The sequence below is a fragment of the Sparus aurata genome, chromosome 6, assembly GCF_900880675.1.
Source record: "Sparus aurata chromosome 6, fSpaAur1.1, whole genome shotgun sequence".
NCBI classification, from domain to species: Eukaryota; Metazoa; Chordata; class Actinopteri; order Spariformes; family Sparidae; genus Sparus; species Sparus aurata.
This window is the reverse complement of record NC_044192.1, coordinates 26550714-26564948: the sequence shown is the minus strand read 5'-3', so window position 1 is coordinate 26564948 and position 14235 is coordinate 26550714. Positions and strand designations below refer to the sequence as shown.

At 42.0% G+C, this 14235-nt stretch overlaps 1 protein-coding gene across 2 annotated transcripts; it reads right to left on the bottom strand.

The window, feature by feature from the left end:
- Window positions 1-294: 294 nt before the first annotated feature.
- fam219aa (family with sequence similarity 219 member Aa) lies at window positions 295-13794 on the bottom strand. 2 transcript variants are annotated; one of them, XM_030420727.1, is made up of 6 exons: window positions 13528-13794; window positions 7960-8056; window positions 6950-7043; window positions 6193-6273; window positions 4156-4231; window positions 295-3718 (listed from the first exon to the last, which is right to left on the bottom strand). In XM_030420727.1, the coding sequence occupies exons 1-6, from the start codon at window positions 13585-13587 to the stop codon at window positions 3560-3562; spliced, it is 567 nt and encodes a 188-aa protein (XP_030276587.1). In that variant the 5' UTR covers window positions 13588-13794; the 3' UTR covers window positions 295-3559. The 2 variants fall into 2 exon arrangements, with proteins under 2 accessions (XP_030276587.1, XP_030276588.1); XM_030420728.1 differs by having other exon boundaries at window positions 4177-4231; window positions 13528-13793.
- Between the last annotated feature and the right edge of the window lie 441 nt (window positions 13795-14235).

The window sequence follows — 14235 nt, the reverse complement described above, 5'->3', positions numbered from 1 at the left end:
GCTGCTAACTGTACTCTGTTTATACATCCTTGACTGTAGCCACAGTTAGCTTGTCAGCTCAGCTAGCCGTGCAGCTAACCAGGCTACTAGGGTAGTGTTGGTGTACAACGCTAAGTACAGGAGCTTTGGACCGCGGGGGGGGGAAAGCAACTTACAGGCCAGCGTGCTGACTTCAGGAGATACTGTATATCTGCAACACATTACGTAGACATGTATGACACAACATCAATATCTGAAATTCTTTCACGTTGCACCTTTTAAAAACGATAGATAAAAAACATGGCACAGTCAGACTTGAGATATCTAATATTTATTTTTTGATATGTTGCACTATACACGGAACTTTGAACACTGTTAAAATCTAAATGGAACCAGTTTCACAATCATCATAATAAGCACCTGACAAATAAAAAGCATCCGTCTGCATATGAATTGCTTCCCATTCTTGAAAAATAAATTAAAAACGCACACAACTGCAAATAAATAGCTTATCTGTTACAATGCATTACTTTAGACTCCCCAAGTGAGACGACATTGGCCAGAAGTAGTGCACCCAGTAGGACCTGTGTGTGAATCTATTAGGATGTTAATGATAGAAAAAAAAAAAAAAAAAAAGAAAAAAAAAAGGAGAAAAAAAGAAATCAGCACCAGTCAATCACACAGTCAGTCCCTCAGTGTTAATGTTTACAGAACACAGCTACAGGTATCAGTGACATATTACCTGACATTCTTCGTTCTACCTAATGCAAATCATTTAATTATCTACACACATGGCACCGTATTTGCAAATGAAATGTTGTTTTTAAGCTCGCTTACTTTTGTGACTCAAATGCTGTAGAAACATTGAGGCTATATCAGATATATCAGTGACGAGAGAAGTTAATAGTCAGAAATAACATCTTGTTTTCTCTTTCCCAGTAGTTTTTTAGTTCCGTTTACTCTCCACATACGACACGAACATGAACGTCCTTTACCACACGCTCTCCGAATGCGAACATTCTCAAGAGACGCCGTCATTTGAAGTCAAACATATCACACTGTATCATCGTTCAGAGATGGCTTTTGCTGTTTCACTGTATGGATTTTCATTAAAAAAATGCAAAAAGCTCAACAAAATAAGAAGCGCGTCAGTCACAAAAGATGAATGTAAAGTTTCCCCCAAAACACTGCGATATATCCACATAGTATTTCAGAAGTAGCTTCACATCTTTATCTGAAATCCTCTGTACAAAAGTCAACAGAATATTCTGAATGTTACCATGAGAGTGTAAAATGCACACATGCTTCAGGATCAGTGGTGGACTCGGGATGTTTGAGGGGCAGACATTTCATCTACCACCGTGGAATCCCAGAGGGTACTTTCAAAGCATTTTTTTTTTTTTTTCTCGAGCATGGAGATTGCCCCGTCTGCTCCCCCCTCTCCCAGAGTCCACCACTGAGAGGGATCGAGTTAAAAGATATTCTAAAGAATAAAGAATTCTTCTCAGGTGTCGTACCAGTCAAAATATGCACGATCAGGGAGTATTTTACATTTTACAAACTCTTGTTGTTACCGTGTTTTCGGGAAACTCGGCCTGGTCTTCCACTGTCATTTGTTACGGAGCAGACTCATTTCAGCCCAGTCACGAGGATAAAACGCTGGCAGTTACGTTTCTGCAAAGCCACTGATTTGCATTTGTACAAGTCATCAGCTGCGTACCACACCACATCATGCTCACCGACCTTCACATTGGGAGGTGGAGGCATCGACAGTGGAGTTGGTGGCAAAAGCCAGTAACGGCCACTTGAAGCTGCATTTCAACATTTCTAAGTGTGACACTGCTGGGTATTTTTATAGGGGACCTTGGGATCATTTCCAGCTTTGTTTGGGTTGAACAAAAGCAGGTATTTTAATAGTATCCATAGTCTGCAGAGATGTACACTGCCAACATATATTCCGGTGGCTGGGTTGCACTTGTAGATGACTTTTATGATCCGATGTCTGTAGAGCTCTACAGATGTCTTCGGAGTGACGTAAACATGAAAAATAAACAGTATTCTTTCAGTTACAGCAATCACTATTTCCTTTCTAACATCATGGAAAAACATCCATTGGCATGAAGCAGTGACAATACACAGCTGTGTCCGGTGCTACATATACAGTCCTCGTCCCCAGATCAGACGGATTGGCTATATTGAAACTCAAGGGGAATATGCACAAATGTACAGCCATACAAAACAAACACACCTACACACTAAACCTAAAAGGAGGGAGAGCATTTTACACCTTCCTTGGTTTGTATTAAAAAAAAAATAATAATAAATAAATAAAAATCCCCTTTCATTTCCATCCAGGCGATATGGAATCACTTTACAGACATTCTTCAGAACCAAAAGTGCACAACTCTCTATGTATCTGCACATATTCTACGCCATTGATCAATTCATGTATTCCCTCCAGTTTATGAATTCTTCTACACATCAGCCACATTCACTGGTGGTGACCGCCTCAGAAATCCACTTAAACATCCACTCATGTCGGGGACAAAAAACAAAAGAATTACACGCCAACTCAGGAACTGTTTCTCTATATCTACTGATACTACAGCAGGTGAACCTAAATGTGACTAACTTGATGTTGTTCAAAGCACGCCTCACATAATGTCTCATCGGCACAAGGATCTGGTCAGGGGTCAGTAAAAACTGTGAAATTATCTGCACAGGCTGGTCATCTGGACACAGTGTTAACAGGCAACATGCAAAACTAATTTGTTTTCAGCTTCTTTTAACTGAATGTGAAACAATCGAGCAGTACAACCTTGGTGTAAGAGACGAACCTTAAATAAAAGAAAATCTTGGACATGAGATCTTAGTGTAAGCATTAGTGTTTTACCAGCAGCCGGGTGGTTTAGCACTACTCTCGTGGACATAATTAGACAAACACGTCTTATTCATGTTTGACACGTATACACAGGAAGATGAAGCAGGCCGAGCTGTAAGGAATGAGAGAGAGAAAACAAATGGCCGCTATAAAACTTTTCAATCTCCTCTCGCCCATCGACCATCAGCGACACACCAGCAGAAGAAGATTCCACGCATGATGCGCTGATGTCACGGTAATGTCCCCTTGTCACCATCTCCGGTGTTTTGGTTGAATCGTTCCGTTTCTGCTCTTCCGCCATGTCGCACAATCCTTTAACGGTCCTTGTAAGCCACAAAATTATCCACAAGCATGAGATGGAAGTCAAATGAAGGAGAAGCAAAAGTAACGTGTTTTCCTCAGAGGTAATGTTTCTGCCATCAGTCGAGTCCTTCGCTAAACCAACAATGCAGAAGTAAGATGCACAGACCCTACCATAGGAGGAACGTGCACGGATACTGTACATATTGACTCTTTTCTCAAGACCTGACCCATCTCCATTTCTTATTTTAGCATTTAGAAACCCTTGTTTTTTTCCCTTTGTGCCATTGCCAGCCAATAGTTCTTCCTCCCTGCTGCCACTCTGGTTGGTGGTTGGCCTCAGTGCAGGTGGCAGGCAGGAGATCTTATTTTTTGGGGGGGAGGGAGGGGTAAATGGTGCTACTGGATTTGACAGGCCGTGGAGGGAGCAGCCTGGCAGCACATGCAGGTGGGGTTGACCGCTTTTGGGGGGATCAGATCCAGGTCCTCGTCATCCGGGATCTCATCGAGCCGGTACCCGTCCTTTAGGAGCTGGATGTTCAGGTCCTGGTTGATCTGCTGTAGGAGCAAAAGAGAGGAGATGCAGCATCAGCAGGAGCTTCTGGGCAATCTTGACAAACTCTTAAGCTAAAAAACGACCTTGTTAGTTAAACTAGTCACTACGCTGGATCTAAAAAGATTATTGAGAGTGTTTCAAGAACATGGTGATCCAAATCAATCAAATTTTACAGAAACAAAAAAACAGGAAAATGGAGTACAGTCAGGTTACTGGTGGAAGTGGAGTGAAGTAAGAAGCAAAAACAAACTCTAAGAGGAAGAAAGGAGGAGGAGTCTGGATGAGAATCATGGATAAATATTTACACAAGACTGTGACTGTGACAGGGTGCACATATACCTGGTGTGGGTGGTGTGACAATGGAACTGGGTGTTCGGGTGGTGATGATTGTGGATTCACCAAATGACGCTGTGAAACAGTATAATGTGTGTATAGATACCTGGTCCCTCAGACATCTCACCTCGGCTGAGGAGTATCCTGATGAGGAGTATCTGGACATGTCGAAGTCGTCGTCACTGAAAGACAGAAGACATCAGCAGTTAGACACGGCAGACTCAAACGGGGAGGGTCCAAGTGAAAAGTAACACATGGTGGACGAGCGATGTGCTGTCGTCTGCAGACTTTTAAAAATGGTTAAAACTGAAGCAGCAGAGTCAGAGTTTGTGTAGAAATGCTCCGAACGACCCTTATCCCAGATGTTCAAACAGAAGTTTAAAGGTGCACCATGTAGTTGGCAACGGATGCTCATCATTTATAAAGCAATGTTTGATCAGGAGGACATGACATTTCAGTGCTCGTTGAGTCAATAAGTAATCTAAATATGCAAATGTATAAGACAACATAATAATCCTAATAAGTTTGACTGACTGCTATTTCAGGTGCAGACTGGCGAGGCTATAAACGCTTAACCAACTAAGTACTAATCGCGCACATTCAAAAACTGAAATATCCTGACTTTCAGACCAAGAATCAGTCAAAATGTTAAAAAAAAATAAATTAATTAAAAGCTGGATCCTACATTGCCCATAATGCAAATCTAATGTTTTTGGCGCTACGATCCCTGCCTGCTAAACACCCACATCTTTTGATCTCTACGGTCCCAGTGTGCAAAAGGTATCGAGGTAAAGGTGCAATATGAAGGACATATAGTTTAACACATTCAACAATCAAGTAAAATTATTAAAAAGAAGTTGAAGAAATTACAGTTCTGATGCTATACATATATGTACTGTGTTGCCGAGAAAGCTACTGAAGTTAGCATGCTAACCGGCTAGCCCCTTGCAATTTTGTAGGCTGCCTTCAGAGGTGATTATCGACAGCAAACAACATCTAGACTTCTCCTGTTCTTCTCCCTGAGCCCCCAGTACAAGCAGAGTCAGCTAATGGGACAACAGGATGAATGGGTGACTGAGTTTATAAGCTAATGGCAGATACAGTTAGCAGCAGTCAGTTCTTACATAGTTAGTATAAGTTCCAGTATCAGAGGTTGTGTCTCTTATTTGAATTAGTAAACATGCCCTGCTGGAAAAACCAGCATAGACTAGCACCAAAACCAGCACCAAAACACAACATATGCTGGTCTTCTTGGTGACCAGTCACTAGCGAGACCAGCGGTTGTGTTTTGGTGCTGGTCTATGCTGTGTTTTCCAGCAGTGTGAAGTGGTGACATTTCCGAGGATTTGATTTCACATTCTAACCCACAGAGACAATCTGCTGCGACTGCCCTTCAACGATGAGGCTGGATGAACAGACATACTGTGGCGCATATAAAACAACAAACGGGACGCTTAAAGCCTTCTCCACACACAATTGGACCCAAGGCGTGGTAATATCATGCTAACGCTAGCAAGCTAACAGGGTTTTTTTCCCCTCCAAATGAGTCATCTGCCTTATTCACACACTGTACACAGACAGAACAGAGCGACAGTGTGCCGAAAGCTGCGCACGTGAATCTAAAATGTGGACAGTGAACAAAGACTGTCATGTGTAGTCTTGAGTCAGAAAGCTCGTCAGAGGGTGTGTATGATGCAATACATGCTTATGAGCGCGGGCTGGCTTCCAGTGTGCTCATTTCATATGAGAGTGTTTTTCCCCCCCCATGTAGCGGCGTACGGAGGGCACAAAGGCTGGGGACTCATCTGTGTCACATACAGACCTGCTGGTACGGGGTGGAAGCGTGTACTCCCTCTGAGCCGCTTTTCCCTGTCCAAATCCTCACCCTCCCATCCTCTAATCCTGCGCCCTGGGAGAGGCTTTGCCCCTTTTTAGGATCCCTTCTGTTAAGAACTCTCTCAAGTCACTCTATGGATTAATGTACCATCATGACAGAGTGAGACCTACAAGACTAAAAGTTAGCATTTTTTTTTTTTTTTTTTTTTCAGTCCTTTTAGGTCAGCCTGTCATGTTTGGCTCCTCTGGCTGCGTCGTATTTTAGTGTTATAGAACTTCACATGAAGAAACTCAAGAATGTACATACCTGTCAGTGTCCAGTGCCACAAGGGGCTTCTCATCTGGGCTCTGGTCTAAAGAGGAGTAGCCTTTGTTTGGCACCACCAACCTAAAGATGAGCGCAGAAAACGAGACGAAACGCGAGGAAAACACACGGGAGACAAAAACGAGAAAAAGTGTTCAGCACCCACAAACATTATTCAGAACATTTTAAGTCATGGAGGAAGTGAAATAATGAGATGTAAGACAGCCACACACAAAACAGGATAATTGTCCCGGGTGTGACACTCTCCCTACAGGCCACAAAGAAAACAAAAATTGGGGCTAATCTGTAGCAGTCAGACTGCAGGCGTTCCCAGATTATCTTCCCCCCTCAGAGACTCGGGGTCCGGACCAGTCGGCAGGCTTTCTTACATTTCCACTAATCCACTGGGGAGTGGGATTAGACAGATGAGCCAGTTGTCAATACTGTGGGTTGCGTTGGGTTTATGTTTTTAACACGCTGACTCTTTTATCAACATTCGCACTCACAAAAACATCCAATTCCCCCTTCCCTAAAAAAAAAAAAAAAAGCCTTGTTGTCTGTGTGGCTGTAGCATTAGGAAGTCTGATGGCGTCCCGAGCAGGCTGGCAGCGGAGAACGCATTCAGTAGCAGGACGACATTGAAAGTTGAGTAGAGGTTACAGAGACATACTGCGCGAGATGCTAATCGATGGAGAGTTTAACATCTGTGCTTGTGCTGGACATCACAACTGAGAAACAAACAGGCAGTGGAAGCGGTCACCTTGTCCTGGCATTCTTCTTGGGTTGTTGATTGACAGGACTTCCCACGGTGCCATTCTTCACTGATCCCTTCCTGGCAAGGTCCCTCTGTTTCTCTGGGAAAACACAGGATCAGGACAGGAGGTCATCAATAAATGTCAACGTTATGACCGCTTATCGTAGATTTATATGCTTTTGTTTCTTGAAAAAGGACTTTTAGTTTTCCGTTATATCACAGTGCTTTACAGTATACAGCCAGCATAGAAGTCAAAGTGACTTAAACATAGTGTCTGATGGTGGTGGCGATGGTTGGAAATTCTTAGCACATATATGTATGGATAAAAACCATGAAAATATGGTGTTTTCCCACAATAGGGATTATATAGTTGAATGCTAATCTCTTACCCCTTTCACACTGGACAAAAAACCATTAATACCCGCTAACATCTGGCTGTTGTCTGCAGAGTCAGTGTATATAATCGACACTATGTCCGCAGTTTCTATCTAAATATGCTTTTGAGGAAGGAATTCTTTAAAAAAAAAACTGAACATTATTTATATGTTGACTGGTGAGTTTCAGGAAACAAAAGTTTTCCGGCAGGCTTTTTAAAACGGAACCGTTGGGACTAAATAAAAAGGAGGAATCCTGAGCGCGACAAAGGCTTTCACAGTGCTGTGGCGGTACAATAACAGAGGCAGCTTGGAAAATGTTCCGACACCTCTGACAGGAGAGATAAATTGCGATGCTGGAGAATATTATTTCACTGACGTACAGCGCTCCTAGTGAATATCATACCGTGCTGGATATGAACTGATGTTGAACAGACTCTGCTTATCTTGACCTTGTATGGTAGAGTTCAGTAAACACTGCCCACTGTGGTCGCCTGTGACACGTTTATTGCATGTGCTAAATGCATTAAATGCATAGGGGCCTTCCATTATTTGCCTCAGCTTACTGTTAAACCTTAATAATAGAAGGTGAAGTGAAGTTATGTCACATTTTTTGATTTGCAGTGTGTCGATTGTCGATACCTATTTGGACTTGCAGGGGTGAGGGCTTGTAGTTCATGGCCACGGTCTCCCCCTTGGTGTCAGGGTCCGCCTCGGAGGTGGAGGAAGCTGCTGGGTCCTAGGAAAACAATGCCACAGTGTAGAGAGTTTTAGCTTGGACATTACCGTATATCAACATTCACAGCATGCAATATTACTTTAGTACAATCTCATAGTACAATCTCTGTCTCTTCATAATCCTTTTTTGTGTCACTGCTGCAGTGTTTGCAAATTCACTCGCTGACAGGGATTAAACTTGGACCCAAGCTGTTTTCTGGTAATACACTTCCAAATTAACTTGTGCTATACTGCAATTGGGAACCTGAAAAAAAAAAAAAAAGCAGTCCTGAGGGCACAATCAACTCAGCACCAAGAGTGACCCACTGAGCTATCACCAGGCGAACACAGGCCGGAAAATCTGCTCCTTTTCACAACCTGCTTGTGTCCCAATACCCTGGCGAGATTTCCCAAGCCTGTATGTGCGACTATAGCTGCCTGGTTTTGCAGCATCAATAGGCTGCCTATGTCACCGGCTCTGTCTCTTTTATGCGTGAGCGGTGACGGCATGGGGAGGAGGCCGTGGGAGAACAGAGGGGGTTGCTGTTGGAGCCACGGTTTCCCCCAGATTGAGAGCGGGGAGCTGGGCCCGCACTTGGCCTGCTTCTGCTGACAGAGCTCCACATTATGTTGATCCCACAGGCCTCCCCTTGTTGCACTCTGAGGGACTCCACAGGGCCACATGTGGACGAAGGAGACCACCAGGAGTTTGGCTTCCAATAACTCTGTGTTCTCTCTGGAGAAGTGGCTGCTACGTTTAAATGGATCCTCCAAGGAGTTAAATAACTGGAGCTGAAACATGGAGCATTACAGCTAAGGCTGAAAATTCAAATAAGCCACTGCTTTTTCACTGAGATGCAGGATGCTACCTTTAATAATATCTTTTAATAACATGAAATTATGCCTAGAATCAAAGTGTGGAATATCTATGAGACATAACAGGCCTAGGCGTGTTTATACTTCATAAAAACATGATAAAAGTCTGCGTAAAGGGGTGACTAAATAAATTGGTCTAGACACAGAAATGCCTGAATCTGTTTTCATTGACCACTCTCATGGCATTATTGTGAAATACTTTAAGAATTTGGGCCAATTCCAGGAAACCAATTGAGCTTATCCAATCTCACAGGAGCTTATGAAAAATTCATGAGCATGTAGCGGGGACAGTGCCGAGCTTATTTTGCATATCGTTTTCATGTCACACATTTAAAAAAACAAGCTGCCAACAACACTATTTGGTAAAATAGCAGAGCGAGGCACAACATGTTTACATGCATGTCTAGTTACAAGCAAGACCTGGGGCTGCACAATATATTATTATTATTATTATTATTATTATTATTATTATTATTATTATTATTATTATAATATCATTATCGATGTACATACCTTAACACCGTCTTAGATTTAGGTTTTAAAGGCTCCATTAACCGTATTCACCCAGCGGCCATTTTCTTTTGACATCCCGCTCGAGGTGGGAAGTTCAACCGTAGTACTGCTATGTTGCAGACTGCAAGCCGTATAAACGTAGAGAATCTGACAGATCTTTATCATTTCACTGCTTCCAGATTGATCAGCAACTGAAAAGACCATAGATAGTGAAAATCCAGAGGGACATCGGGACATTATTCAATGTTAAACAGGTTCTGTTAGACGAAAGCTAATGTTAGCATTTAACCACTCCCAAGCTAACATTACTGTCTGTTACACTATATGATAGGAAATGTATAAATTAGCTCTAATATATCAACCCATATATCTTGTACACATTCATTTACACCTGAAAGTGAAACACACTGGGTGTAATCCAAAGGTGACGTTAGCTAGAAAGTGGGGGGGTAAATGCTAATGTTAGCTAATGGGTTATTAAATATGTAGTAAAATAAAATATGGCCCATTTTCCCTCCAGATTTTTATTGTCCAATAATGTTTTAGTTTCTACTCAACCGGTAAGTGATGAAATCATAAAGTTTTGTCAGATTCATATGTTGGAACAACCTGCAACACAGCAGCATAACATTATCCTAGAATTCAAACTTCCCGCTGCTAGGAAAATGGCTGCTGTGTGAATAGGGTCAATTACAGTACAGTGAGGGGATTTTCTGAACTTAATAGACTGGTCTACTTGTTTTCATACTTGACCGATGATCATCTATCAAAAATCTCCTTGTATTAATATTTTGTGAAAGTATCATCAGTCAACCCTACAGTAATGTCGCAATAGCGATATCGAGGTATTTGGCCAAAAACATTGTGATATAGGATTTTGTCAACCAGTCGTACTGTGACAACATGTTAAAATATCAGGATACATTTATATAGATACTGTATATCGTGTATCGTGATACAGCCTAAAAATAATGCAATACTATTTCAAGTTTATTTCGATCGCCTAGCCCTGATTTATTATTTCCATCCGAATGCAAGGCTAACTCTGTCTTGTGATAGACAAGTTACCACCTTCCATTTCGCCACTCCTCAACAGGAATTTTTCATTTATGTCTTTGGTCCATTATGGCAGAACACACATTCAATGGAACCAATAGTCTCATCCTCATCTGGTGATGAAGCACTGTTCACTCAGCTGGAATAATTAATGACAGCTGCAACAGTGAATTCATTACGAACACTAGCAGGAGCAATGACAGCACAGTGTGCAGATGAGGTATTCCCGCTGTAACAGACGCAGACATGAGCTCTTTCTGTTCTGCGACAGGCCCGTCCCTTGGATCACTAGGCTAACCCGTTGGATTTTTTTTCTTTTTTATCATTCTTGTTTTTCACACTTCCCATCCGCTACAGGAAGATACTCTGATGAAGCAGGGACATATTGTCTGTCAGAGACATCCCTTTGAACATTTTTCAGCAGCGCTGGCTGCGAATAATGAAAGGGATTTGGTATTAAGCTGTCTATGACAGAATCCACTGCCACTTTTCAAACATAAGACAGCATATTCACTGATGGCAAGTAGCAGGGAGCCCGCAATAAACAAGCTAAATCTCCTCATAACGAATGGGACATTTTATTATCAGTGTAAAGTTTGGCCCCAAGAAATTCTGGCAAAACTTCCCAAACCTAAATACATTACAAAAAAATTTATATATGGCCTGCTAGATTATTATTCCCTTACTTTGATTATTAGTCAGTCACAACTAGAGCTTCAACAATCAGTCCATTAGCTGTTAAGTCGTTAAAATTGCCAACTACGTTAATAATTAATCGTTTAAATCCTTTTTCAACCTTTGAAACGTAAGTATCTGCTGATTTTCTTAGTCACGCATGACAGTAAATGAGAGCTTTGGGTTTTGGACTGTTGGTTGTACAAATCTGAGGACAACGCTCTAGCATTTTTCACATAGACGATTAACTCATCAATCATAAAAAAAAAATCTGCAGATTAGTTGATAATAAAAACAGTCATTAGTTAAAAACAGCTTTCTAAAGTGGGCCTATAGATCCATGTAAAACCATACAAGTGCTGACAGCGACTAACAAACGACTAGACCTGACCTGTGACACTTGGTGGTGACACATTGATTTTGATGTATTAAAGTAAAACATGTCAAATGGCCCTGACCTTCAACATGCATTCACATACACCTACACTCACCCATGGTCTCACACACACACACACACACACACACACACACACACACACACAAACATATATAAATGAAATGACCTCTTAGTTTCATCAGCCTGTCCTCCTGTTAGTGACTCCTTTACTGCCTCTGATGATGAAGAGCCTCAAGGTTGCTGACACAGCACAGACACCAAGCGATTGGTGGGATTATACATCATGGCCTCCCACTGGCCAATAGCGGTGTGGACTGATACATCAGGTGACCATTAAAACAGTTGCATGCTATGCTTATGACAATGGCAACTGGGCTGGACTGCAGTTTAAATATGTTGTAAGGCAATCTATCATAAAAGTAATCATCTTCAAAGCCCCCAAACTTCATATGAAGGTTAATTAGAAAGAACTGACATGGTAATATTTCAACAAGAGCCTGAAACATGATAAGAGACAAACACGTCTACATAAAGCTGCTTAATTTGTGTGAAATTCATTCTGGACAAGTACGCAGGTGCCGAATGCATTCATGCGGTTTTATGAATCACAATGAAGTTATTAGCATTAAAATGCACAGCCATGTGTGCCACAGCGACTGTGATCCTGACACAATCAGGTATGGTATAAATACAAAGCGAGGGAGGCCGGAACTGCAAACGATAGGAGGGCCATGATAATTACACAAGGTGGTAAAGAATAAAATATACCATTTTAGAATCGAAGCTGACCACCGCAGCCACAACCCAAGTATCTCTGATCCAGAAGTATGAAAAAAAATCTCACTGGAAGAAAAACGAGAGCATCAAATCTTCATAGGGAGAGGCATTCGCTGCCTGCATAATAAAGCAGACTTTCTGTACCAGAGAAAGTATGTTCTTTCTGTGATTTCTGCTGGAGTTTAGCCTCAGGGGTAGCAGGCCCGGGGAAGCTCGGGTGTGATAATGAACATAAGAAGTTGGAGCTGTGCTTTTGCCTAAAAAATCCCCAGAGGCAAGCACTTTAAAAAAAAGGGACAGCTGTTTGAGACTGCTTTGTTTGAAGTGTAGGGAATAAAGCCGGCAAATCAGATCCAATAGTCATGAGCTGTGTCAACCAACTCCAGAGGAAATGTATGGAACAGGAGCGGCCGATCAGTTGCTTATTGGTGGCCATGACTTATCATTTTGGATCTCCTCCCATGTGCAGGTTGGGCCTGTATTATAATGGCATTATAGCACAGAGAGATGTGTGCCATAAACAGTATGATGATTGGGCTACTGTCTTCCAATTTCACTAGCAGATCTGAAACTGTGATAAATCATGGGAGGAAGAGGAGGAGGAGGAGGAGGAGGAAGAGGAGAGACTATTACTATGGGCCTGCTCGGGCTAGTCCTCATCAGGGTTGCAGTCTGCAGTGTCGGTTGGGACAGAGCCCCTATTCACATTTAGGCTAACGCAGCCATTCAGACCCAGATAACACGTCACCCAATGACGAGATGTAAAAACAGTGGGCCGTGTCAGCTATCGATGTAAACAAGCGTATACAGACGTGGATTTAAAACGAAAAAAGAAAAAAAAGAAATCGTGATTCCATTCAAGTGCGTATTTGTATTCCTCTGATGGGAGAAAGTGTAGTCTCGTTTAATTATTTACTTATGATATGTATTATTAATGGAAGCATTCTATAGAGGGAGAATCCACTGCTGGTTGCCTGTCCTTTCATCTATAGAAAATCAATTTACACCCCATCCCAAAGCTCCGGTCTGTGCCGCAGCTGTAGATTGCTATCGGCTAGCTCTCACGCGCAGATTATGTGACACAGCTGTCGCGATAACCCGCACACATGAGTTAGGAAAAAAACAAAATAAAACGGTGGTGTCGTTTGCATTCAACAGAACCGTTTGCATAATATGTGTTTTTGTCTGTCCTCTCTTACCAAAGGCTGTGTCTCTCCGTTGACTGGAGGTACTTGGAACCGGTCGATCTCTTCCATCATTTTGGCGAAGCGTTACAGAAACGACGCAGCAGAGCGAAGACTAAACGATGACTTGAGCTCAACTGTCCCGGTTTATGATGCTCGATTGTCGGGATCCTTCGTTTTTCAGCATGATAGCAGTTCGTTTTCCTCCATCCTGACAGAGGTGACTCGACAGCAAAACAGCAGTACCGCCCCACTTCCGGGTATATAAAATATTCATGACAAGTCCGTCCAATCACAGAGGAGATCATATTAAAATGCGTAGTGAAGCACATTCATTTAGTGACGGTGAATTTACATATTTGATTGACATATTTATCCAAGCATGTACTTAAAAACTTTAACGTTATTTTTTTCCCCACCCTAGATTCCATATATTCGTGTTCGCCCTCATTTGTTTATGCCTTAATACTTTCTGGAAAAACATGGCCACCCTTGCTGCTTTCAACAATGCAATGTAGCATAACGTTTTCCCTTCTAGCTTTCCATTTTAACCGCACGAAAGCTGCCGTTCAAAAGTTAACAACAATGTCGGTGGCTATCAAAACATATAAAATGTCCTCGTGATATGATTCAATTATAGTGTATTTGTTAATATATAGTAATGACAAACTGGAATAAACTGACGTGAGCCTAACCTATGTGAGCACCGTGTGTTGGGAACTA

Excerpts from the sequence above, each read along its gene's own strand:
- fam219aa (XM_030420727.1), bottom strand. The coding sequence starts at position 13,587 with ATGATGGAAGAGATCGACCGGTTCCAAGTACCTCCAGTCAACGGAGAG. Across the intron at positions 8,057-13,527 it reads ACGGAGAGACACAGCCTTTG|GACCCAGCAGCTTCCTCCAC; the intron begins GTAAGAGAGGAC and ends TTGTTTTCCTAG. Across the intron at positions 6,274-6,949 it reads AAGAAGAATGCCAGGACAAG|GTTGGTGGTGCCAAACAAAG; the intron begins GTGACCGCTTCC and ends GCTCATCTTTAG.